Source organism: Miscanthus floridulus, chromosome 7, assembly GCF_019320115.1.
Source record: "Miscanthus floridulus cultivar M001 chromosome 7, ASM1932011v1, whole genome shotgun sequence".
Lineage (NCBI taxonomy): Eukaryota > Viridiplantae > Streptophyta > Magnoliopsida > Poales > Poaceae > Miscanthus > Miscanthus floridulus.
The window spans coordinates 17,161,981-17,188,436 of NC_089586.1; the positions used below are offsets into that span (position 1 = coordinate 17,161,981).

Sequence of the window (26,456 nt, forward strand, 5' to 3'; positions counted from 1 at the left end):
TATATATATAAACTAAATACACTAACAGATAGAGCACAATTTTTGAAACCTAATAAAATTGGTTTCATAATTTTTGGACATCTACATGATTTTATATGATTTACCAAAGTTCAGCTCAGAATTACAAATGAAAAGCTATTTCTATTTTCTACGAAAAATCTAAACCGATTTCGGCCCACGCGGCCCATGCAGCGCAACGCGCGTGCGTGAGAGAGAGCGCGGCGGCCCACAGGTGAGGCGCAGCCCACGCGTGGAGGCAGCCCGTGGCGAGGAGGCCTGCGTGCACTGGCACATATGCAAAAATGCTCCTAAACTATGAGCAAAACAACCTACAGTCACTTTACTATTCTTATAGACAACACTTATGCAAGAGAACCCTCAGACCTTTCTTCTCTTTACAACGGTGAGGCCCTCGACCATCCCTGTGCGCTCTGGCGCGGTGAACAGTGGCACAGGCGCCTACGCCAGCCACACGGGACCCTCGTTGACCTAGCTACGAGGCCGACGCTCACCTAGGGTTCGACACGAGACGATGGGCGGTGGTTGCACGAGCCGATGGGTGGTGTAGAAGGACCCTCCACGACAGTGGACACCCTGCGACAATAGCGACGGTGTTCAGGTGAGCCGCAGCAACAATCAAGGCAGTAGGGCAGCGGGTGAGCAACGACAACTCACCGGTGACCTTACCAAGAAGTCGGCTCGATCGGAGATGCCCCGAGCAAGGCTGGCCACGTGCGCGCGGTGAGGCAAATGGTGGACCGCTAAGGCACAGCCACGTCAGCGGCAACGAGGCGGCACAAAAGCTACGACTAGCGTGCGCATGACGAAGAGGAAGCCAAGATGAGCTAACGGTGCAAAGGAATTGGCACGGGGTAAAGTGGTAGAGATTGGCCACGACGCGGGCGGTGACGAGCCTTAACGGCACGACGGCGGCAAGATTCCAAAATTGGAGCTTGGCGCGACGTGAGTCAAGGCGGGGCGAGGTCAGATGGAGAGGGGGTGTGAAGGCGGAGACGCAAGCACGAGGAATAGATGAGAGGTGCTCGCTCCCTTGCTTCACCGTGATGCGACACGACGGCGACAGAAAACAGAGGGAGGGAGAGACGGGCATGGCAGTGAGTTCGGCTCGTCCACGCCTTGGTGGGATGCGAGCGGTGGGACCGGGAGGCCCACGCGCTGGTGCTAGCCGACGGGCATACGCGCCCGATCGGCATGCTCCACGCGGCCGCAGTGCCATAAATGGCAAAGCGACGGCGGCGTGCATGGCCACGTGCGGACGGTACCCAACCGGGCCAGGGAGGGCAGCGTGATGCAACACGCGTACTAGAGCGACACGACGACAGCGGCAGTGTCGCGATGCGAGGCAATAGTGGCGGACACGATGGTAGCGCAGTGCGTGATGGGGCAGGGCAACAATGGCATGACGGCGCATGGCTAGGAGCTAGCGGCGGGGTAGTAGCGCGGCAGTGAGGTGGGGCAGCCGTGCGCCAGGGCTGTCGGCCACAGTGGCCAGCCGAGCGCGACTAGTCGCGCGCGGGGGTGGCTGGCGCGTCGACGTCGTGGCTCAGGGGCTGGTGACCGCGCCTACGCGAGGAAACCGACCGAGGACGGGCCATGCACGCTTTTTAAAGCGTTCAAAACAACTAATCGGTTGGCCAAACACCCAAACTATCTCCATCATACTTTAGAGGGTACATTAGGCTACTAAAACAGGCCATGCCACTACTCTGCTTCTTAACTAAATTTTTCTACAAAAATTGATGAACAAAGCAATGTCTACCCTTTCCAAAGTTCAAGAAATTTTCTAAGTTCTGAGTTGAACTCTATTTCAAATTGCATTTTTAAGCTATTGAAATCTTAACTAGTAGTATCATTTTTCGACCGCAGGTATTTCATTGTCATCTATAAAGTTTGTACTTCAAACTTTATTCAAGTATCACATACATGTTCTATAGCATTTTTGCTTAATAAAAATTGGTTTTAAACCCTAAGTGATATAACATGACTATGGAATTAACTTTCATTTCGCATTTCCGTTGATCGTTTTGAGTTACGGAAATTGATCTACAAACTATTACATGCATTAACACATAAACATGATGCTCATGACATATTTTAGTAAATGATTTACGGTGTAACACTGGCACCACATGAGTTGTGCCCCTATACTACTACTAGCTCCCCTAACCATTACAAACCTTGACCTCGTTGCCATCCATGCTCCGGTCCCTAGCATATGATGTCGCCTTGCCTGGATGCAACAACATCACTGCCAAAAGGAATCACCGCCCTCCACCATCCCATGCCTTTCCACCCAATCAATAAATAGTTTGTTGTCTCCTTTGCCTTAGCCACTCCACCCAATACCTACCACGACCATCAAGTTGGCGAGCTCCCAAGCCATCCACCTATGAACCGCATAATCCTGAGCCCTAACCCTTGTAGGAATTGATGTAGGTCAATGGATATAGAGGAGTAACCTGCAAAGGTGAGAGTTTTGACATATTACCCGATAAAAACATTACAATATCATACGTAATTCTTACAATATGTACTTGAAATACATGAAAAAACCAATGGCACATGAGGCGAAGATAGAATGCTAACTTAAAGTAGAGAAGAGACATGGAGTTTATATGCAAAGGTGCCCACAAAGCTCTGAAGGCACATATACATATATGATTTTAGCATTGTTTGAGAAAACTTTTGTTGGTAATTGTGGTACAGACTACAACACACATGAAAAAAATGGTGATTGGGTACAAACTACAACACATAACTACATAAGGACATATGTTAACTTCCTTGTCACCAACAACTGTGGATAGACGTGAACGAAAGTCGCGTAGGGTCTGCAAAAAGCATGGTTGAATTTAGACCTAGGTTTCATCAGCAGAGTCGTTAAGTAGGCAAGTTCGGGCTTGTCATTTCGGGTTAAGTCCTGGCTTGATCGGAGACCACCCACAAGTTTTAAATAAACAAAATTAAAATTTTGTCTTAGGCTCGACTGCTCTGAGCTAGGAATTTTTTTATGTGTAGTGATATTTTTTGCGCGGCCAAGCCAAGCCCGTCGTTCTTCTTTCTCTTGCTGCAGGGGCTTGTATTTAGTTATCTACAACTTTTCATTTTATTTGTTTTTCCATCATCTTTTCTTCCAGCTAAAACAATGACTCACACTTCTACTGTGTTAAAAACTCGCCATTCTTTGGCTCCGTTCGCTTTGCTGAAAAAACAAGTTAAAAATATTGTTCTAGCTGATTTGTTGTGAGAGAAAAAACACTGTTCCAGCTGAAAAGATAAGCCGAAAAGTACGAATTATAAAACAAACGAACAAGTTTGCCATGCAACTTTGGCCCTCTGGAAGAGCCCGATGAACCAACAAAATCTCTGTTGCCCTACCTGAGTTCATTGATTCATCTCCTAGCATCCCAAACAGGCAAACACCAACCACAGCCCACAGTTGACAGTACCAACTATCAACACTACCAAAACAATCATCGGTCTGTTGGTTTGGTAGGACTTATTCGTTGCTGGATCATAAAAAAAATATTACTGACTAATTTGGTGTAAGAGAAAAATACTGTTTCGGCTGGCCGATTATTTACGACCGTGTAATCTCAGCCGAACAGCCTGCATACCAACCGTGCGCATCATCCTCTCCGTCACTGTCCTCTGGGCCCCCTATTGAGGCGTCCTCAGCGTGGGTCCCGCGTTGAGCGTGGTCAGCCCTTCGGTCCATGCTGCTGACGTGGAGCCAACGAGGTGACGTACCAACGGGTTACTGTCACCATCAGCGCACTGCTGTCCTCGCCACCTTGTTTGCCTGCGACTCCTTATTGGTTTGCTCACAGAGTTTAGCAAAGCGTCTGTTTATTTTAATGGTCCCAGAACCAAATGTGAGCTGTAGCAAAGAGACCAGCAAAAGAAAAAATATAAAAAACCGACAGCAGCAGCGGCATGTGCGAACAAAAACATTGTAGGCTTTTTAGGGGGCTTTTATATTTTTATCATTATTAAGATTGACGTTCATCGGATTATCACTCTTAGTTTGACACTTACAATTTTACTATACGAGAGAACTTTGAGTTCTTAATTTACTATATTTGCGCATGTGGCACGCCACGCCAGCTCGACACGTTAGCGCCCAGTCAGCATAAGCACGCGAAATGTCATTGCTGCCCCTGACTTCTCCTCTCTCTCCATCTCTGACAACCGGGTCATGCAGCTCCCTCTCACTGTCAGGTGGGCCCCACTCGTCAACTTCATCTTCCACCGACAGCTCGGCCCCATGCTGCTGCCCAACTGCCTGTTCCGCATGGGCGGTGTCGCCGTGCTGCTGTCTAGTTCCCGCGCCTAGGCCCGGTTCCGGCTCGCCCGCGTGGTGCGCACGCTGACGGGCGCCCAGGACAACGCGTACCGGTGCGTGTTCCAGGAGGAGGACTGTAACACCTCGGTGTTAAGCATGCATTACCATTTCATCCCATGAGCATAATCATCATCACCTCATGCATAAGCATCATTCATGCATTTCATTTCGAAAGAAATGAAGTATCATTTCATGTGGTGCTTAAATTGATTGAAATTCATTATGTTTAAAACCATGTGAAATGTCATGCTCATGTTTGGATGCCATGATTCTTGTTTTGATCACTAAGATAGCTTATAAATATTTAGGATACAATTTGGAGCAAAGTTCATATTTAAATTTTTACCAAATTTTGCCTTTAAAAATAATTCTCCAAAATTAGGGTTTTGAATTAATATTAATTTTATTTTGTAATTCAAAATCTATTTGGAATTTGACTTTGGTCATAAAAGCAAAGTTGTAGATCTTGAAAAATGGAACAACTTTCATTTTTACACCAACTTTTGAAACTGCTTTGAAATGGTTCAAAATTTCGTTTGAATGAAAAATGGTTTGAAAAGAATTTGAAAAAGAACATTTTTCATTAAATGGGCCGCATGCCTCGCCTTCGGCCCAGCCGCGCAAGCCGGCCCGGCCTGCTCAGCGCCGCGCCCCTGCTCCCGCGTGCCGCGCCGGGCCGCCGCGCACGTGTCCGGCCGCGTTAGAGCGCGCACGCCGCGTGGCCGCCATGCGCCGGCGAAGCTCGCCGCGCGTCACAGCCGGCTTGCCCCCGCCCTCCACGCGCTCGCCTTCACCTGCCGATCGCGCTGTGCTCCTCCTCACTCCTCCACTTCGCTCTCTCGCCTCCGCCAGCACAAGCAACAGCCGCATCACTCGCCTCCGCCACGCGCCATCGCCGGAGTTGGCCGTTCCGACTGCTCCAGTGCGCCTGAGCCATCTCCATCTTGCCCTGAGCCTCACCTCCTCCTCGCGCACCTCGTGCTCGCCTCGGTAAGCCATGAGAAGCCCCCCTTCCCCAGGAATCTCTCGCTAGAGTCGTGGCTGAGCTCGTCGGAGTGCTCCGCTCCGTGGACCTCGCCCCTCCGTCCTCCTTCTCGCTGTCCCTTCACGCGCACGAGCTCGGTGAAGCTCCCGCGCCACCTTTCACGCCCCTTCTCGGCCGGAGATGGCCGGCCGTCGGTGAGCCACACCACCGTGCCGCCATGGCCGCTAGCCAGCTCGCTCTCGAGCTCCTCCGACCCTGCCACTTGCACTGACATGTCCGCCTTGGCAAGGTGGTCACGTTGGTGGTGACCTCGTCGCCGGCCACCTCACCGACGGCGAGCTCACACCGGTCAGCGCAGCCTCCTCTGCCTCAGGGGCTGGCAGGTGGGGCCGGCTGACCCGCGGGGGCCACTATCAGCCGTAGGGGTGCACGCCTGGGTAGAAAGTCGGGTGGATCTAGCAGTTTTGAACACGGATTTTCAGAAAGGATTTAAGAAATGATTTTCATATTTCTATTTAAATGCTTTAGGAATTTATAACTTGCTCAAAATGGCTCCAAATTTGTTGAAATAAATTTTGTTATGTTCTTTGTCACCATATCTACATGATAAAAATATTGCATGTCATTTTTGAGATACTTCAATGTAGAGCTTTATTTAATTCTTGATATTGCTGGTATCTTGTAAAATTTTTAGTAAATCCTATATGTATCAGAAAAATATGATTCCAAGTTTGTTACTCTTCTTGTATAATATAATTTCTAGGAAAAATATATGACATGCATATCCTGTAGAAAAATTATGAGGTGTAGTTCAAGTGCCTTTAATGGCTGATTTTTGTTATTTTTGCCAGAGAGCAAAATTTATATAAAACATGCATGTGATAATTTTTGTACAGTGATTATTTACTATTTAGAACCTAGAAAAAATATTAAATCTGTTGTTTGACACTTTTCATAATACAAAGAATTTTCATGCTCATAATTAGGTCCAAGCTTGTCATTTTTGTGTAGCCTATTTCACTTATTCAAATGCCATAAAAATTGGATGGTAGACTACTTAGGGTAGTACTGTGCTATGGTAATTTTCTAAGATTTTTCTATGCTATAAAAATAGATGTTGCTATTCAAACCTATTATTAATTATGGTTTAATCAAATGTTGCTTTATGCATGATTAAGAAATTAGTGAAGCTTTGGTGTATCTTTGAAGCATTTAATGAGATGTGTTGACGTAGCATATTAGTAGCAGAAGAGAATACAATATATAACATGTGCTTGTAGTACATGTTCTTGGATGATGTTGACTACCTTGCATGCAAGCACATTCATTATGTCCATTTCATTCGATGCACCTTTTGCATAAGCACTTACGCACCTGCATCATACAGGATCGCAAACCGAGAGCCTGGTCGTCATACTCGAGGAGCTCGAGGAGCAGCTCGAGGTGCAGCCGCAAGAAGTGACCGAAGCAGACGAGGAGGACGTTGAGGAACTTCCGGAGTGCCCCGATCACCGCCCGAGCTCCTTCGAAAGAGACAAGCCCCGGAGCATTTTTCTCCCTGATTTGCGATTATTAATTAATGCTTTATTTTAATTGATGCATTATGTTCAGGAGTTGTTTGCAACCGTTGCTGCATTATACCTTGTTTACCTTTGTTATACTATATCCTTGTTACACTGGTATCCACAGTCGAGTCAATGCTTAGCTGGCTTAGACCGGTAGAAGTCGGGTGATTTTCTGTCACCTGCGAGCTATAGGTGGTTACCTGGATCTGCTTGGATAACTATGTAGTCATGGTATAACTAAGTGTTAATTTGAAGTTGAGACCGGACGGAGACTTACAGAGTTCTGAATTGTAGTGCTTTCCGTCTATGTCAATTAAGGACCGACCGTTGTTGGGCCTCAGGTCATGTTGAACGCATGCCTTACATTTAGCTGGCCGAATAAAGTACCTTTCGACCGTGAAGCTGGGAGATTATTCGGACCGAGTAGATTGCCCGCAGCGCACTATACCAGAGCAGGTGTGCTAGGACACGGGGGCGCGATGATAAGACCGAAAGGTAGTCGGTCGGCCCCCGGGTACATGTGGTTCCTAGCAAACTCGAGATTTTTCTTGGATAGTTGACTCGGTGACCGATACCTCACTTTAGCGGGTGAGTGAGGTTTGTGTAAGGAATAAATTACTAGCTGGTTAATAATCGATTCGAATCGCCATCGTTCACTGGATAGTGAACACTTGACTTGAGTTACTTCATCGTAGAACACTTGGACCGTTATAATGAATATGACATTATGGAAGTTGTTAATGATCATTGGTTATCATTATTTACTTAATTACATGATTGCTCTAGTATAGGTGCAAATGTAGTCAACAGGTTAATAATAATTAACTTGACAATAATGCTTTTGGAAAGGTTCTTGAAATACTAAAAATGCCTCTTTTTGCAAATGAGTCAGCTACCCTACTATAAAGCCTTTCATAATCCTTGGTGTTACTTTATTTTCGGTTATGTCGGGTAAGTCTAGCTGAGTACCTTCTCGTACTCAGGGTTTTATTCCCACTTGTTACAGATGGACAGATGTATTACGGCTACTGTATCAACTGCCTTTATCCTGCGATGGATGATGCTTAGGACCATGGGCATGGTCATTCCTTACGTCTCGCCTAATGCTTTTGTTGGAGATGATCATTAGCTGGCACTGTATTTGAACTCCGTGTGAGTGTGTGTGGTTTTGAACAAATGACTTCCGCTACTTCTATTTGAACTCGTTTTGTAATAACTATGTTTAAACTCTGATGTACCGGTGATGCGAACTTTTTATGTAATATGTGATGGTGACTGCTAAACTTATTATGATCTTGGCTGGTATGCGAGTTGGTTTGAAATCCTTCGTGATTTCACGGACTACTGGGTTATACGGGCTTAAGTTTGCTAAATCGTCTGCTCTGGCGGGTGATTTTCTTACTTAATTTCGTATAATTGGTCGATTCTGTTACAGAGGACGGCGAGGGCCACCACAGGATCAACCTGTCCAAGGACCTGATGACCATCGCGGGCGACGTGCTCAAGGCCAACATCACGGCCATCAGCCCGCTGGTGCTACCGGCGTCGGAGCAGCTCCTGTTCGCGCTGTCCTTCATCGCGCGGCGTGTGCTGAACCGGCACGTGAAGCCGTACCTCCCCGACTGCCGCACGGCGTTCGAGCACTTCTGCATCCACGTGGGCGGGCGCGCGGTCATCGACGAGCTGCAGCGCGGCCTGGGCCTGTCGGACCAGGACGTGGAGGCGTCGCGCATGGCGCTGCACCGGTTCGGCAACACGTCCAGCAACTCGGTGTGGTACGAGCTGGCGTACATCGAGGCCAAGGGCCGCATGCGCCGCGGCGACCGCGTGTGGATGATCAGCTTCGGCTCTGGGTTCAAGTGCAACAGCGCGGCGTGGGAGTGCATCGCACCGACGCGCACCGCCGAGGGACCCTGGGCGAAGAGCATCAGCCGCTACCCCGTGGACATCCCCGAGGTGCTCAAGCACTAGCCGACGCCTGATCTGTATGGTATCGATCTGAGATCCTTGTGTACGTACACGTAGGTAAGGTAATGAAACCGCGCCTGATCTGTCGCGTCCCGTTCGTTTCCTCTCTCGCGAAGCTCCATCCCCGACAGCTCGGCCCTGGCAGCGTGGCTGTCCATGGCCGCGGGCGAGCCCGACCGTGGCGGAGCGGGCGGCCATGGCCGCGGGCGAGCTCATCCACCTCCGCTGCTTCATGTTCCTTCGCCGTGGACAGTGCCCGTCTGGGAGAGGCGCGTGCGTGCCCGTCGACGGGAGCTTGTCGCGGCCGGCTGCCCAGTGCCGCGGGAAGTGGACAGCAGCACGGCGACGCCGCCCATGCGGAACAGGCAGTTGGGTAGCAGCATGGGGCTGAGCTGTCGGAGGTGGAAGACGAAGCTGACGAGTGGGACCCACCTGGCAGTGAGAGGGAGCTGCAGGACCCTGTTGTCAGAGATGGAGAGAGAGAGGAACAAGTCAGGGGCAGCAAGGACATTTCGCGTGCCTATGCTGACTGGGCGCCAACGTGTCGGGCTAGCGTGGCGTGCCACACGCGCAAATATGGTAAATTAAGAACTCAAAGTTCTCTCATCTGGTAAAATTATAAGTGCCAAATTAAAAGTGATAATCGGATGAACGTCAATCTTAATAATGGTAAAAATATAAAAGCCCCTTTTAACATGCAGTGGGCGGAGTACCCATGCAATATTGAGAGCCTTTTTTTAATAAAGCGGAGAGCAGTGAGGAATATTGCTATGCTGCCCCTTTTCTTTTAGTACTTTTATTATTATCTTTTTCGTGAGCTTTTAAATCCCATTCTCTCTTTCTGCAAGGAACAGTGCAAATATCTTTGGTTTGCCATGCTCAGTGAGGAATCTTTTTCCTTTTCCATTTATTTAAGCCTTGCAGAGCATCATTCTTCCCCCTCAATCTTGAGTCTGTTACAGCGCATTTTCATCACTGCTTGGCAGTGCTGTCACTCCTTGCAGCTGCAGTGTGCGAGTTCACATCTCAGTGAGCAGCTCCTGAGGGCCGAGGCTCTCGGAGTATGCTAGAGTAGATCAAACACCTTTCTGTTCAATCCTTGGCTCAAAATCAAATCCTTTTCCTGCTATCTTTTTCACCCTTTCAAATCAACCAAGAAAGCTCATCCTGTTTATCCACACTGCCTGTTTTGGGGGATCGCCTGTTTTGGGGGATATCTTTGGCAGCCTTCTTTATTGCTACTACGCTATCTACACCTTGCCGTCCTCGTCACCCAATTTACTCACACCTGAGGGCTTGCATGCCATCAATGCTCCCCTGACTGAGGTGTTTATCATGTGAGCGTCTGCATTTTGCAATCACAGGAAATCCCCTCTCATGGTCCACTGTAGGTGGAGTTCATTTATTCCCAAAATATTTTGAGCTTTGGCTTTTGGGGGCTCTAGTAGTTCACAAATTCTCAAGTTGTTGGGAAAATCTGGCTGGCCTCTTAGAGCTTTTATATAGCCCTTGTCCTTTCCAGCAGAGGTTTCAACTTTTCTTCCCCCCTGAGGTTTCGTGAGCTCAAGAAAAAGATTTCTGAAACTGTTCTTGGAGGTTTGCTCTCGCCGGTTTCCACTATCCCTTCTTTATCTTTCCGGCTCCAAGATCTGAACTTGGGGAGTTCTTGGTGCAGAGCAGAGCAATCCACCCAAATCGCCCCGCGATTTGGAGCTGGAGTAATCCTTCCATGGGTTCCCGGTCCGGCGATGGAGCGGCGGTGGCGGCTGCGGTGTTGGTTTGTTGGCTGGGCTTCGCGGCGGCCGGCGTCGGCGCCATAGGGGCGAACTGGGGCACGCAGGCGAGCCACCCGCTGCCGCCGGAAACGGTGGTGCGGATGCTCAAGGACAATGGGTTCCAGAAGGTCAAGCTGTTCGACGCCGAGGAGGGCACCATGAAAGCCCTCAAGAAGAGCGGGTTGGAGGTGATGGTCGGCATCCCGAACGACATGCTGTCGACGATGGCCACCAGCATGAAGGCCGCAGAGAAGTGGGTAGACACCAACGTCTCCAGCTACCTCAACGACGGCGTCAGCATCAGGTATTTGCTTCTGCGTCAGTGTTGCTTCTGGTTACCGTTGGTGCTGTTCAGCTCACTCATGGTACTGATGCTTGGTAGTGGTAGCTAGTGTTAATTGTACTGTGGAATCTCAGTTTTGATGACGGTGAGCTCTGAGCCTAGAATATTGGGGAAATACGATGATTTTCATGCTACCCTCGTTTTGTCTTGATTGATGGCTAATGATTGAAACTCATGACTGATTAAATGTTTGACTTGGAAAGTAGTTATGCATCATCATTCTCCGTATACGACAAGCGGTCGGCATTCTTCGTGGCTCATTTAGTACATTTGTGCGCATGCTGTAGTTTGGACTTTGGACAGGACGGTTGCCGTTTCTGGTTGCGCATGTTGTGCTTTGCACACCTGCTTGGGCGCTTCTGTCGCTGTTTGTATGCGAGAAACGGCTAGCGTATTTGTTCCATCCCCAATTTGGAAGTTTTGCATTTCATTAATCTGTGCACACACCACCAAATCAATGCCTGCACCATTTTGAAGAATCTACTTTGCTGATAGCTCTGTTGTGCTTGTGAATCATGCTTCTTTGTTATATGGAAATCTGCAATATCTTATAAGTTTTCACCGAGCACTGCAGCTGTAGTGGTGCTTGGCTGCACTAGAAATCATGTGACCATGGCCAGATTTATGAGTTACATTTTGAATAAAGATTTTAGCTGTCGAAGTGCCAATCATTTTTTACTACTAGGCTTCAGATGTTCCTTTTGTGTCTCAGAAAACATAATTTTTGTTTGGAAGGAATGCATTGAAATGAACTTGATCCATGAAGGCACTCAGGAGCATTCAGTGACTTCTCAATATGCTTTAAAGACGTGGACCTTATGCTGGAGGAAATACATCCATTTTGGCTGGTCCAGTTTATTTGTGTTCCTTATTTGAATGGAGCATAGTTGTCCCCACTTGTATAATTTAGTTAGTTTACCTCAGGCCTTTATCGTGTCACTTCTTTATGCCTCTTATTTCTTTTCCCACTGTATTGTGTGGAATGCTTGATAGGTGGATGGCCTATCCACATGGTACTACTATAGAAGTTGGAAGGTTCAGTTTTCAAAGAAATTTTGAACACCATGTCTAGTTATAGAAGGAAAACTCTTTTTTAAATGAACGTAGTTGATTTTTAACGTCAAGAGTATGTCTAACCATCTGTACCTCAATTTGCGTAGCAAATTAATCCTAACTAGATATTTTTGTTGCCCTTCTCTATATTTATTTATAAATTATTGCTCACACTTGCATCCACCATTTGACTACCAAACTGCCAGTGCCTTTTAAAATACATAGACCACTAAAGCTAAATGCCTTGTGCCTTGAAAATTTTCTACGCATCTAACACCAGCTCATCGTATACTAATGCAAAGCTTTATTTTCTTAATCACTAAAACAGTAAGCAGAACATGTAACAGCCGCAATGGTCACTTCCTTATTTCTTACCTTCCGTGACTGATAGCTTATCAATTCATTGATATTCTTTTCCAGCAGTTACAGAGAACAGACACGTACCAAGCTTTCATATCTTGTATTTTGAGCCTCCATATACACACGTTGTTCTGGAAATGCTGTTTTAACACTTCTGTTGCATGAAGTTCTGCCATGATTGTTAAGTACTCTGTTGCAATTTTACGTAACGCAGTACCAGTCAAACTTTCGTTTAATCGGAATCAGGCATCTTTAATTTTACCTCTAATGTTCACTGCCTGCTTTATGAGTTGTGGAATATGCATCAGCATGCCATTTGAGCAACTTGCATGCACGGCATGACACTTCCATTTGCACGTCATGCAGTAAATGAAATATGAATATTCAAGATAGTACTTTGCTTCATGTTCTGAATCTCACAGACAACTTCATTGTTTGTTCTGCCAGTGGTGTGCTGTTGATGTTAACTCAGTCAACCATCTGCATGATGCTGTGGCCTCACCTCTTTATTTGCCCTATTGCATTGTTAGGTATGTTGCAGTTGGGAATGAACCTTTCTTGGAGACATACAATGGAAGCTTTCTGCAAACAACTTTTCCTGCCATCAGAAACATACAAGGTGCACTTATAAAAGCCGGTTTGGGCAATCAAGTCAAAGTCACATGCCCTCTCAACGCTGATGTCTATACCTCGTCAACCTCCAAGCCTTCTGATGGGGACTTCCGGACAGATATTCATGATCTGATGCTCACTATAGTAAAATTTCTGAGCGACAATGGTGGAGCTTTCACTGTCAACATATACCCTTTCATAAGCCTCTACATTGACCCAAACTTCCCTGTGGACTATGCCTTCTTTGAGGGGGCCTCATCGCCCATCGTTGATGGCTCCTTCACTTATACTAACATGTTCGACGCGAACCATGACACGCTTATATGGGCTCTGAAAAAGAATGGTTTTGAAAACCTCCCAGTCATTGTCGGGGAGATTGGATGGCCGACTGACGGGGACAGGAACGCCAATGCTCAGCTGGCTCAGCGCTTCAACCAAGGCTTCATGAGCCATATTGCTTCTGGGCGAGGAACACCGATGCGGCCTGGACCTGTTGATGCTTACTTGTTCAGTCTAATCGATGAGGACGAGAAGAGCATACAGCCAGGAAATTTCGAGCGGCACTGGGGGATCTTTACTTATGATGGCTTGCCAAAGTACCAGCTGAATGTCGGGACATCAAATTCAGGCGGTCTTGTGAGAGCAAGGGGTGTGAAGTACCTTGAAAAGAAGTGGTGTGTACTGAAGCCTTCTGTGAGCCTCAACGACCCAAAGCTTGCAGACAACGTGGGTTATGCATGTTCCATGGCAGAATGCACCAGCCTTGGCTACAAGACATCATGTGGGATGCTGGACACCCGCGGCAACATTTCATATGCATTCAACAACTACTTCCAGAAGAATGACCAAGATGATGTGGCCTGTGGGTTTCAGAACCTCGCGACGACCACAGGCCAAGACCCCAGCACTGGGACATGCAGGTTCGGGATCATGATCGAGGTTGACTCCGCCTTCTCATGGAGGCTGCAGGGGCATGGAAACAACCTCCTCTTGATCCTCCTGCTTGTGCTTCTCCAACTATTCCTGTCCTCTTAGATGCAGGTTTCGTGAGAGATGACAATGAGAGCATAAACGATCTGACAGCTTGAGGATATTAGATGTATGTTGTCAGTATCATTCATTTAGAAACTCTTTCCTAGATAACCCTTTTTCTTCTCTTTGGCAAGGAAATCGCACACTGCGGTTTCGGGCATGCTTGATTATTGTTAGGGTTAGCTTTGATTCATCAGTTCCGTTGTGGTAGCAATGAATGATGCATTGAGCCATCCACTGGCTAGCAGGGTGTGGGCATTGCTATTGAACCTCTGCAACTTCGGTGAGTTCAGGTTTCTCAGCAGCATATTTGTGATCCATCTTCCACATTATGCTGTCATAATCTTCAGAAGCTTTCATGACCAGAAAAGAGTTTGGTTCTGCTTCAGCATGGAATCAACATGGAGGGCAATTCTGTTCAGCGTTTCACACATGTTTTCACATGCATTCTTGTTGGGTGAAGTGTGATATGGTCACTCAAATGGGCAAGGGGGCCACCAAGCACCGCCAGGTCAGAGACAGTTTCAGTCTTTCAGATCTGGGCTTTTGGGGTGGTACTGCACCTTGAATGACCAGGAACAGGGAAACACCTAGCAGCCTGTTCGGGTCGTAAACGATCGTAAATTTCTAGCCAGAACAATATTTTTCTCTCATACCAAACTGGCCAGCAGTAATAATCCACGATCGTATACGATTGTTTTAGCCCCAGCCGAACAAGCCGTAGATATTTCATGGTGTCCAAGGTTACAGGTCGCAGCCCTTTGCTGAACCATTAATTAAGGGCCTGTTTAGTTCCTTAGATCGAATTTTAGTCCCTGTCCAATTGGATGTTGTCCTATCGGATGTTTGGACATATACATGGAGTATTAAATATAGACTAAAAAATAACTAATTATACAGATTACGATTAATTTGTGAGACGATTTTTTAAGCCTAATTAATTCATGATTTGACAACGTGGTGCTACAGTAAATATATACTAATGCCGGGTTAATTAGGCTTAATAAATTTATCTCGTAAATTAGTCTCAATCTGTGTAATTAGTTTTATAATTAACTCATATTTAGTCCTCATAATTAACCTATGAACGTCGGATGTGACATGAACTAAAATTTAATGAACGGAACCAAACATGTCCTGATAATAAAAATGCAGGTCCAGGAGCATCTCGTACTCCAAGAAGTCAATTTGCAGTCCACATTACATGCGCAAGTGGCCTCATGGCACCAACAATGACAGCAAACCGTCTCCCTTTTTCTATTCCGTCTAGACCCAAGGATGCAGTGGGCCATCCGGATAGCTGGGACTCAAATCTAAATTCCAAAAATGTGATTTAAACTTGAAACAAAATTACAAAAAATCTCTCAAACAATTCAAACCTCAAATGCATATCTCCTACAACTAAAAAAACAAAGTGTATATATTTTTTGGTGCGACATTTATTTTGGTTCATCCGTCTACCCACGCCTATGATCCCACGACATCTCCCGCATACCATTCTCCTTGATTGAATATTGTCTGTCATGTGATAGAGGAATCACGGTAAAATAGGAAGTAGAAAATTATTGTGCTATCTATATACACAATGCATGTTTGCATGCACCAGCATATATGACAACGAGCAAAAGGAAAGAGAATTAACACAGAATTCAAATTGGCCAACCTCTTTTGGTGCAACTTTTTTTTGGTCGCTCCTCCCTTCCGGCCGTGCAATACCCCGCGCGATAGAAAAAGAAACTGCCATCCCTACGATCCCCGCCTGCTTTGAAGGAAACAAATCGATCACCTGAGGCCACATGCATGAAAGAAAATAATAATCATCCATGGAAACAATAATCATGCTTGGTAAAAGAATTGTTGGGGCAGTACAAAAGGCACAATCCAAATTATTCTATGGATTAACTAAACTTTAGTTAAATTTTTAGCAGATGCAGAGATAGTAAAATGAGAGTTTTTGTCTAATATTTTGGGGCTCTCTGCTGTCACTTAGAAAAAAAAATTATATTGTCTCATAGGACAAAAATATATTCTATGATAAAAAAAACTATGCATGCTGCATGATAGAGTTAACATGTTGGTTACAACAGTTCATATGGTATTGTCCATAATTTGGACGGTATTAAATTTAGCCTAGGTGCATAGTAGGCCATCTAGCTTTATTCTTGCAACTTCTATCTCTTTATGTGTTAGTCTTTGCCAATGATATAATTTGTTTGCAAAGCTCAAGCAAAATAATTGGCAAAGATCAAGCAAGACGACTCAATGAGGTTGGTCCTTAATTTTAGTGTTTCCAGCATGTAGACCTAAAATTAAAAAGTGGCTGCTCCTTGAGAACATCAGTGACGCCAAATAAAAGATGTGCATGTTATACATGGTGAGACTGGTGAACCTTTTGTAATTTCCTAAACGAATATTTCGGAGAGCGCGGCGTCGCAGACTCAAAAACTCTATTGTATATACTTTTTCGTGATATGGCTAAGATAATATTTTATATCGGCAGAAAGAATTCTCCGATATCCATTTCTTTTATTGTAACCCATTTATCTGGACAATGTTTAATGTGAGGGCACGGTTAGAGTTTTTAGTAGCTTTGCGATATTGTCCGAATAAACATATATGTTTGAGGTGAGGGCACGGTTACAAACATTGTCCAGATAAATTGATTACAACGAAAGAAATGGATATCGGAGATTTCTTTCTGCCAATATAAAATATTATCTTAGCCGCATCACGGAAATGTCTATAAAGTAGAGTTTGTGAGCCTGCAACGTCACGCACTCTATGACTGTGTTAAATTCATAAACTTTGCTTTTTTGATTAAATATCACTTTAACGTTGATATTTAATTTTTATAGTGTTGTTATCTTATCGTGCGATCCGTGCGTTTTTAGTATAAATTGTTAGTTATCCCGTAGCAACGCACGGACACGCTGCCTAGTTATGATAACAAAGTATTGAAATGAAGCTGTCAAACTGAACCGGTTGTTCACCTGGTCCTAAATGTCTGTCGTTTTCGTTTCCCGAGAAACATCTTTGACTAAATATATATTAAAAATATTAATATTTATGAATCATTGGATAGATATTTGCATTTAGTTTTTTAATAAATTTATTTAGAGATAGAAATGTTGCATATATTTCAATATAAATCGAGTCAAAGTTATCGACACATAAATCGTGACAACAAACATTTAGCTAGAGAGGGAGTAGATCAGCCGTAGCTCGGCCGTACAAAGCCCTGCAATTTGTTCAGCTGTGTGATGGAGACGAAGACAAAGACAAGGGGGACAAGGGGGCTTCGCTGGTTGGTGGTTGCTGTCGTTTCGGAATCCGGATTTATTAGGAGACAGTCACCCGTGTGGCTGTCCCGGAGTTTATACGTTCTGTTTCCCGGTCGTTTTCGACAACGGCGGCTTCTCCTGCTCGCATGTGTGTGTGTTTGTCCGATGGGCGATGGCGACGCGCCGAGTTCTTTTTTTGATCCAGACCTGCGCAGCGGACGGATGGAGACGCGTCAAATTCGATCCAAATTCGTGCAGAGGCGTCCGGCCAATTCAAGAGCAAGCACACGAACACGAAGGTCAGTTCGATACTTCGATCCAGACCTGTACTGAAGTCACACTCAACAGCACATAGCAAAGGCTGCAAGGCTGCAACTACACTACTACTGCTTGTTGCCCGGCCGGCGGCAGCAGAAGTTGTGGCGGCACGGCGGCTGCCCAGCAAGTGCAACGCCGACCAGGAGCACACAAAGGAAGAAGCGGCCTGTTCGGCAGCCCTGAATTGGCTGTCTGGAGCTGAGGCTGGACCAGTCAGCCCAGCCAGCCAATTCCAGCCGTCAGCCATCCCCAGCAGGTTTAAAACGGCTGATTTCATAATTTTAAATTTAAACTGATTATTGACACCAATAACAGGTGATTTTCATATAATGGCGCCAAACCACAATGCACGTAAGGTTGTTTACAACACATTTACAATCCGCAATTCACAGTTAAACAAATTACAGGTGCACGTGCACATACCCTTATACAGTCAACAACTGCAAATACCTAACAGTTACATCCTAACACTTACAATTACCTAACAGTTGAATTACCTAACAGTTTACAGCACAACTGCAATCCAGAATTGTTTACAAAACATAAGGTTGACATTACATCCTTATACATGCAACAACAAATCAGCCTTGTTCATCCTACTAACAGTTAGACAACCTTCAGAACTTCATACGTTCAACCAACAATTCACAGTCTATTTGTTCCATCCATGTAACACAAAGATCATACACTACAAATACCACAGTAGACATATATGCCGCACAAACATTGTGGTCTTCATGATCCCACTAACCAAAATGCACGGATACCTACAACCTGCAGGTGCACATACACCGCCCACCTTTGAGCTGCTCCTATGATCAGTACCCATTGTCACCCATAAACAAATCCGTAACTATCTAATTCAATTTGAATTACTAAAGTAGTTGCATTACTTCAACTTTCCTAAATCAAATATCACTCTACACAACCGTAGATATCAACTCCCTAATTGCAGAGGTTTGGGTTCCCCGATTTAGCTGAACAAATAAGTGTTTCTAATTTATATATCAAAAAATCAGCAAAGCACAGAATTAAAGATACATGGCGCGCCGAATCGACGGCCTCATAGGGTGTCCATGTACGTTCTGTTTATTTGGTGCGTTAAATAGAAATTCCACGGCTCAGATGGAGCGCGTCACAACCGGTCTTCCTCCGTGCATACGACAGTAGATAGATCAACCAACTGAACGTATTAAATGAAGTACAGCTTCCTGCTGATTGTACCCGACACGTAAATGGACGGTGGCGCGTAGCAGAGAACGGTGGATTCTCGACATACATGGTCGGTGCCTAACTAACATGGTGGTCGATATGCATGTGAGTACACGTGCGTGCATGCTGCTGGGGTCTTGTTTGCTTTGCAGAGCTGGACTCCACCGTGGTCAATGGTGCTCTTCCTCTTTCTCTCTCTCGAGTAAAAATGGCAGGCGGCAGCAGCTCTGCTCCTCCCCTCCTCTCTCTCCTCTCCGCGCTCTCGCTCTCTTTCCCTCGCTCCTCGTCGCGACCGCCGAGGCTCCCCGCACCCTGTGCGCGGTGTAGCGGCGTCCCTCCGGCACGACGCCATGGTGCGCCGTCCAACGCCGGTGGCCGCGGCGGCGTCCGAGCCCCTACTCTCCCCCGGTGCTGCCTCGTCCCGCCGGTCCGCGTGTGCACGACGAAACCCTAACTGCCTCTTCCTCATCGTCGTTGGCGGCGGCGACGAAACTCGGTGCCTGGATCTGGCGGTACCTCACCCTCTTCCTCTCCTACCCCGACGCGGGCCGCCCCCGGAGCAGCGGCGGGTGTCCTCTTCTTCTCCTCCCCCGACGCTGGGGCGTCATCTACGGCGGCCGGCTGGGCTCGCGCGCACCCGTGGCTGGGGCCGGCAGCGGCGGCGGCGGGGCCGGAGGCGCCTGCGCGCGCTTGCGCCCGTGGGGCAGCACTTGTGCCCCTCTCGCGTCGCTCACGCCCCGCGGCTGCGGTGGTGAGCTGGGAAGGTTCGGCCACTGCGAGAACGGCGGCTCCGTCAAGGCGCTGGCGGCCGCGGGCGGGCGGGTCTTCTCCGCCCACCAGGACGGCCGCGTCCGTGTCTGGCGCGTCTCCCGCCGAGAACGCCTTCAAGCTCGTCGCCACGCTGCCCATCGCCAGGGACTACCTGGGCCGGGTGTTCCATCAGGCCAGCTACGTGCAGACGACGGCATGGCACAGCCACGGGCGCCTCTGGATCGAGCACGCCGACAGCATCTCCTGCCTCGCCGTCGCCGCCACCGTGCACAACGCCGCGCTGCTCTACTCGGGCTCCTGGGACCGCACGCTCAAGGTCTAGCTCATCGCTGACCTCAAGTGCCTCGAGTACATCCGCGCCCACGACGACGCCGTCAACGCCGTCGCCGCCGGCGCCGGCGTCGTCTACTCCGGCTCCACCGACGGCCGCGTCAAGGCGTGGGAGAAGGACAAGGCGTCGCATTTCCTCTAGGGCGTCTTCGTCACCCGCGATGGCGTGTCCTGGAACGCGCTCGCCGTCACCGCTTCCGACCACCGGGTCTACGCCGCGGGCTCCGACGGCCACGTCGCCGGCTGGGACCGACGTGCACTGGACCCTCGCGTGCGATGTGAAGGCGCACGACATGGCAGTGCTGTGCCTCTGCGTTGTCAGGGACCTGCTCTGCATCGGCTCCGCCGACAAGACCATCGGCCTTTGGCGCCGGCAGAGCGGTGGTGAGCTGGCCAGGGTGGGCGTCATTGGAGGCCACGAGGGCCCTGTAAAATGCATCCAGGCGTCCTGGTGCAGGCTCAGCAATGGCTGCATGGTCTAAAACGGGAGCCTAATATATTACAAACTGGAACTTAGATTTTAGCTTATTTCCCCAGATTGAGTTGCTTTTGTATAACAGGGATATGATGTGGTCGCCCTGGCAAGTCCTGAACGTTTTGTTGTTGGCTTGGATATTTCTGATCTGGCTGTCAAGAAGGCTAAGCAGGTATGCTTATGACCAGTAGTTGATTACCACTTATTAGCTAAGGGAAGGTATCTTGAGAATTGGCCTGCTCGATATCTTAACTAATTTCTTCTTGTTTTCCTAGTGGTTGCACTTGATATATGCCATAGAATATATTTTCCAAATTAATGTTAATCACAAAACGAACCATATATTGTTAAGAAACGACAACTTTATGGTTTTCCTGTTATGTGGATAAGGTCTCTCCGCGCCCCCCCCCCCCCCCCCCCCCCAAAAAAAAACTCCTGAATTGTAAATTTTAATTAAAAAATGCTTGTGTGGGCTTGATCGAACCCACTTTACAGATAATTGATGTTGAGTCTGTTTGCAAATAAAATATACATTATTCCAATCATCACGCCTGTAATACAGCTTTTGTACTATACCTTTTGTCTTAAAAACTGTCTTCTGATTTTAGGATAATTGTGTCTGCTTGTCTTCTCCATTGGTGTACAGTGGTCATCCTCTTTGCCCAATGCAGATTATTTTACTTTTCTGGCCGAAGATTTCTTCAAGTGGATACCGAGCGAACACACAACAACAACAACAACAACAAAGCCTTTAAGTCCCAAACAAGTTGGGGTAGGCTAGAGTTGAAACCCATCAGAAGCAATCAAGGTTCAGGCACGTGAATAGCTGTCTTCCAAGCACTCCTATCTAAGGCTAAGTCTTTGGGTATATTCCATCCTTTCAAGTCTCCTTTTATTGCCTCTACCCAAGTCAACTTCGGTCTTCCTCTGCCTCTCTTCACGTTACTGTCCTGGCTTAGGATTCCGCTACGCACCGGTGCATCTGGAGGTCTCCGTTGCACATGTCCAAACCATCTCAACCGGTGTTGGACAAGCTTTTCTTCAATTGGCGCTACCCCTAATCTCTCACGTATATCATCATTCCGAACTCGATCCTTTCTTGTATGACCGCAAATCCAACGCAACATACGCATTTCCGCGACACTTAGCTGTTGAACATGTCGTCTTTTCGTAGGCCAACATTCTGCACCATACAACATAGCAGGTCTAATCGCCGTCCTATAAAACTTGCCTTTTAGCTTCTGTGGTACCCTTTTGTCGCATAGGACACCAGACGCTTGCCGCCACTTCATCCACCCTGCTTTGATTCTATGGCTAACATCTTCATCAATATCCCCGTCCCTCTGTAGCATTGATCCTAAATATCGAAAGGTATCCTTCATAGGCACTACTTGACCTTCCAAACTAACATCTTCCTCCTCCCGAGTAGTAGTGCCGAAATCACATCTCATATACTCAGTTTTAGTTCTACTGAGTCTAAAACCTTTGGACTCCAAAGTCTCCCGCCATAACTCCAGTTTCTGGTTCACTCCTGTCCGGCTTTCATCAACTAGCACTACATCGTCCGCGAAAAGCATACACCAAGGGATGTCCCCTTGTATGTCCCTTGTGACCTCATCCATCACTAAAGCAAATAAATAAGGGCTCAAAGCTGACCCTTGATGTAGTCCTATCCTAATCGGGAAGTCATCCGTGTCTCCATCACTTGTTCGAACTCTAGTCACAACATTGTTGTACATGTCCTTAATGAGCCCGACGTACTTCGTTGGGACTTTATGTTTGTCCAAAGCCCACCACATAACATTCCTTGGTATTTTATCATAAGCCTTCTCCAAGTCAATAAAAACCATGTGTAGGTCCTTCTTCTTCTCCCTATACCGCTCCATAACTTGTCTTACTAAGAAAATGGCTTCCATGGTTGACCTTCCGGGCATGAAACCAAATTGGTTCATAGAGACCCGCGTTATTGCTCTCAAGCGATGCTCGATAACTCTTTCCCATAGCTTCATAGTATGGCTCATCAACTTAATTCCCCGGTAATTCGTACAACTTTGAATATCCCCTTTATTCTTGTAGATCGGTACCAATATACTTCTCCTCCACTCATCAGGCATCTTGTTCGATCGAAAAATATGGTTGAACAGCTTGGTTAGCCATACTATAGCTATGTCCCCGAGACATCTCCACACCTCGATTGGGATACCATCCGGTCCCATCGCCTTACCTCCTTTTATCCTTTTCAACGCCTCTCTGACCTCAGATTCTTGGATTCTCCGCACAAAGCGCCTATTTGTGTCATCAAAAGAGTCATCCAACTGAAATGTTGTGTCCATATTCTCACCATTGAACAATTTGTCAAAATACTCTTGCCATCGATGTCGGATCTCATCCTCCTTCACCAAGAGGTGCTCCCTTTCATCCTTAATGCACTTAACTTGGTTGAAGTCCCGTGTCTTTCTCTCACGAACCCTAGCCATCCTATAAATGTCCTTCTCTCCTTCCTTCGTACTCAGATGTTGGTAAAGATCCTCGTACGCTGTACCCTTTGCCACACTTACAGCTCGTTTTGCAGTCTTCTTTGCCACCTTGTACTTCTCTATGTTGTCCACACTCCTGTCATGGTACAAGCGTCTATAGCATTCTTTCTTCTCTTTAATAGCCCTTTGGACTTCCTCGTTCCACCACCAAGTATCTTTAGCCTCGCGTCCCCTTCCCTTGGTTACTCCACACACCTCTGAGGCTACCTTCCGAATGTTGGTTGCCATCTTGTCCCACATGTTGTTTATGTCGTCTTCTTCCTTCCAAGAGCCCTCTTTGATAACCCTTTCCCTAAATACCTCTGACGTCTCCCCTTTCAGTTTCCACCACTTTGTTCTTTCAATCTTAGCTTGTTTATCCCTACGGGCCCGTACCTGAAAACGAAAATCTGCCACCAAAAGCTTATGTTGAGAAACAACACACTCTCCTGGTATCACCTTGCAATCCAAGCATGCTCGTTTGTCCTTTCTTCTTGCGAGGACAAAGTCAATCTGGCTACAGTGTTGTCCGCTACTGAAGGTCACTAGATGAGATTCTCTCTTTCTAAAGAAAGTGTTGGCTATCATCAGGTCAAAAGCTACCGCGAAGTCCAGAACTTCCTCCCCCTCCTGATTCCTACTACCATACCCAAAACCTCCATGAACTGCCTCAAAACCTGCGCTTGTAGTACCTACATGCCCATTAAGATCTCCTCCTATAAAAAGCTTCTCACTACTAGGTATAGCTCTAACCATGCCATCTAAGTCTTCCCAGAACTGTCTCTTAACACTCTCGTCGAGGCCTACTTGGGGGGCATACGCACTAATTACGTTCAAGACCATATCACCAACGACAAGCTTGACTAAGATAATCCTATCTCCTTGCCTTCTCACTCCCACCACACCATTCTTGAGGCTCTTATCAATCAAAACTCCTACTCCATTTCTATTCGCGACTGTCCCTGTGTACCAAAGCTTGAAACCTGTATTGTCCACCTCCTTCGCCTTCTGACCTTTCCATTTAGTCTCTTGAACGCATAATATATTTACACGCCTCCTAGTCGCGGTATCAACTAATTCTCTTAACTTACCAGTAAGTGACCCTACATTCCAACTACCTAAACGGATCCTAGTTGGTTCGACTAGCTTCCTTACCCTTCGCACCCGTCGACTCAGATGCGAAGACCCTTGCTCATTTTTCACTACACCCGGGCGCCGATGTAGCGCGCCACTAAGGAAGCGACGACCCGATCCTTGGTTACTTGACACCATGCCCAGATCACGACACGGCGCGTCACGGGGGTGACGACCCGGCCCTTGCCCATTTAACACCATACCCGGGTTCCGATATGGCGCGTCGCTAAGAGGGTTACGCCCCAACGATTTTCTTTCGGGTTTCATCTCCATTAAAGTGGCTAAGTTTTTACATTGGCTCGCCACGCCTAACACAACCCTCCTCCTTTACCAGGGCTTGGGACCTGCTATGCTGGGACACCAAAGGCGCCCCACACATATTATTAGTTTATTATTTTGATGGCAGCTCAAATTGTATGTATCGATGTGTGCAGGTTCTTTTGTGCACTTGACCCGAGCTTGAGGGTCGCTTGAGCAGAGACAGTTAACCGGCTTCTAAAACCAGATGGAGAGCTTCTTACCTTGATTTATCTGGTGAGGATGTAATCTTTGATCTGTGTGTCTTTGCATGAACCGCCCGCTTCCACTCACTGTACAAATCATATGATGCTCTCTTCTTCAAACTAAACTTTAAAGTTTCAATGATCTCATTTACTCGTAATTACCTACCCTAATTTTATATGTATTCTAATCCTAGAAGGTTGTGTTGTTAGCTCTTTCCATCTTTGAGGGATTACAATATGATGTACTCCACTGGAAGTTATGTTGGTAGGATACATTCTGAAGGCAATGAATAGAATATGGGGGATGTTGTAGAATCTGTATTGATGGGCCATGAGGAAAGTGAGAAAAGTGGGTGCATTGTTGATAGATTGGTGTAAATCAGATTCAGAGCAGGGATTTTGCTTACTCGGTCTGACCTTAGTGCTTGATAGTTCAGAAGTACCCAAAAGCAGCTAGACACCTATGTATTCTCCATTGGTCTCATCTTCATGTGCCTGTGTGTTTCAGGGCTTTCAGAGTGAGATGGCCCTGAAAGTAATGAATGAACATGTTGTATTTTGTGTGAATCAACTCAAGTGATTGTCATTGGACAAAGACATGATAAAAATCATAATACCTCCTGTCTCAGTATGTTTTGTCCATTTGGTGTCATTACTCTAATAGGAAAGACAAAGCAGAAACATGGAAAAGTTGAATACAAGTATTAGTACACCACTGAACACCAAAATTAATCTGTATGCATTGTTGATATCATTAGCTTCTTGAATGGTATTCAATTGCTTTGCTCACCATGATGGGAAGTTCTTACACAGCTTCATATCATATTACAGATAAGTGATCAAAAGGGAGGACCACCTTACAATAATACAGTTGCTGAGTAAGAATATCCATCCCTTTGTCATCAGTTAAAAACTTTTGTATTGTTGTTGGTAACATGACTACTTTATTTTTGACAATAAAAGGGAACTATCAGTTTCTGTATTGTTAAACAAAAATTGTAACATTATTCTTTACTGTTGTGCTGATAACTGTCCTTTCTGAAACATCAGTTATCAGAAGGTACTAGAACCGCTGGGTTTGAAGGCCATTCTTATGGAAGACAATGAGCTAGCCATTAAACCATGGAAGGTACGCATCGTTTTCTCATTATAAATCATCTTATATAGTACAAAGACACTTCATGTTGTCCACAGTTTCTGTCGGCGTGGCTTGGCCACATTATCACATTCTTAATGCATGAGCACTGATCAGCTACTCAACCGACATCTATACCTACAACTATGGTCACTTGATCTATTTACCTAATTATTTAAACTGTTTCTAGGGATGTGAGAAAATAGGGAGGTGGAAAAGATATGCACACCAATCATCTTTGTGAGAGAACTGCATTGGTATTTTCCTAAACAAACAAAGAAAAGAAAACTTCTTGTAATTTCGTTGCTGCGGTAATGAAATTTGGTTTTACCGGTGTGGAAAAAAACAAACAAAGAAAAGAAGAATAGACCATGTCGCTGCCTCAATTATCGGATGCTTTGGTGCTCCTGCTCCGTCACCTTTGGACGTCAATGAGATGCTAGCTTCAATTGGGGAGATGCATAGAGATCTCAGTTGCCTAGAGGTGTCGCCTTCAGTGGCTAGCTGTGCTACTACGTCCGTTGCTTCTCTTAGAGTTGATAGTGGTCTTGGTCTTGGTCGTGAATTGTTTGTATGTAATTGCCTAATTATGAATTCTTCATCCCTGTGAAACGTTACAGGGATCGTGCTGGTTTTGGTAAGCCTTGGCTTACTAAGACCATTTGTTGTAAATGTTCTTTCCTTTAATGAAAAATGTGCCTAAGCGCGGACGCGAAAAAAAA

The 26,456-nt window shown here is 46.4% G+C and overlaps 1 protein-coding gene, 1 long non-coding RNA gene and 2 pseudogenes across 2 annotated transcripts; all 4 read left to right on the top strand.

Moving 5' to 3' along the window:
• The first annotated feature begins 4,288 nt into the window (after positions 1-4,288).
• LOC136462696 (3-ketoacyl-CoA synthase 6-like) lies at positions 4,289-8,887 on the top strand (annotated as a pseudogene).
• Positions 8,888-9,852: 965 nt separating this feature from the next.
• Positions 9,853-14,475, top strand: LOC136466640 (glucan endo-1,3-beta-glucosidase 6-like). The gene is made up of 3 exons (XM_066465110.1): positions 9,853-10,480; positions 10,560-10,963; positions 12,946-14,475. Exons 2-3 carry the CDS (start codon positions 10,614-10,616, stop codon positions 14,060-14,062), a joined length of 1,467 nt encoding a protein of 488 aa, XP_066321207.1. The 5' UTR covers positions 9,853-10,480; positions 10,560-10,613; the 3' UTR covers positions 14,063-14,475.
• A 4,482-nt stretch (positions 14,476-18,957) lies between these two features.
• Positions 18,958-20,462, top strand: LOC136465147 (protein JINGUBANG-like; annotated as a pseudogene).
• On the top strand, positions 20,463-26,337 carry LOC136466641 (uncharacterized). Its single transcript, XR_010761396.1, has 5 exons — positions 20,463-20,618; positions 24,531-24,630; positions 25,431-25,477; positions 25,650-25,728; positions 25,925-26,337. It is a non-coding gene; the product is annotated as an uncharacterized lncRNA (long non-coding RNA).
• Positions 26,338-26,456: the final 119 nt, after the last annotated feature.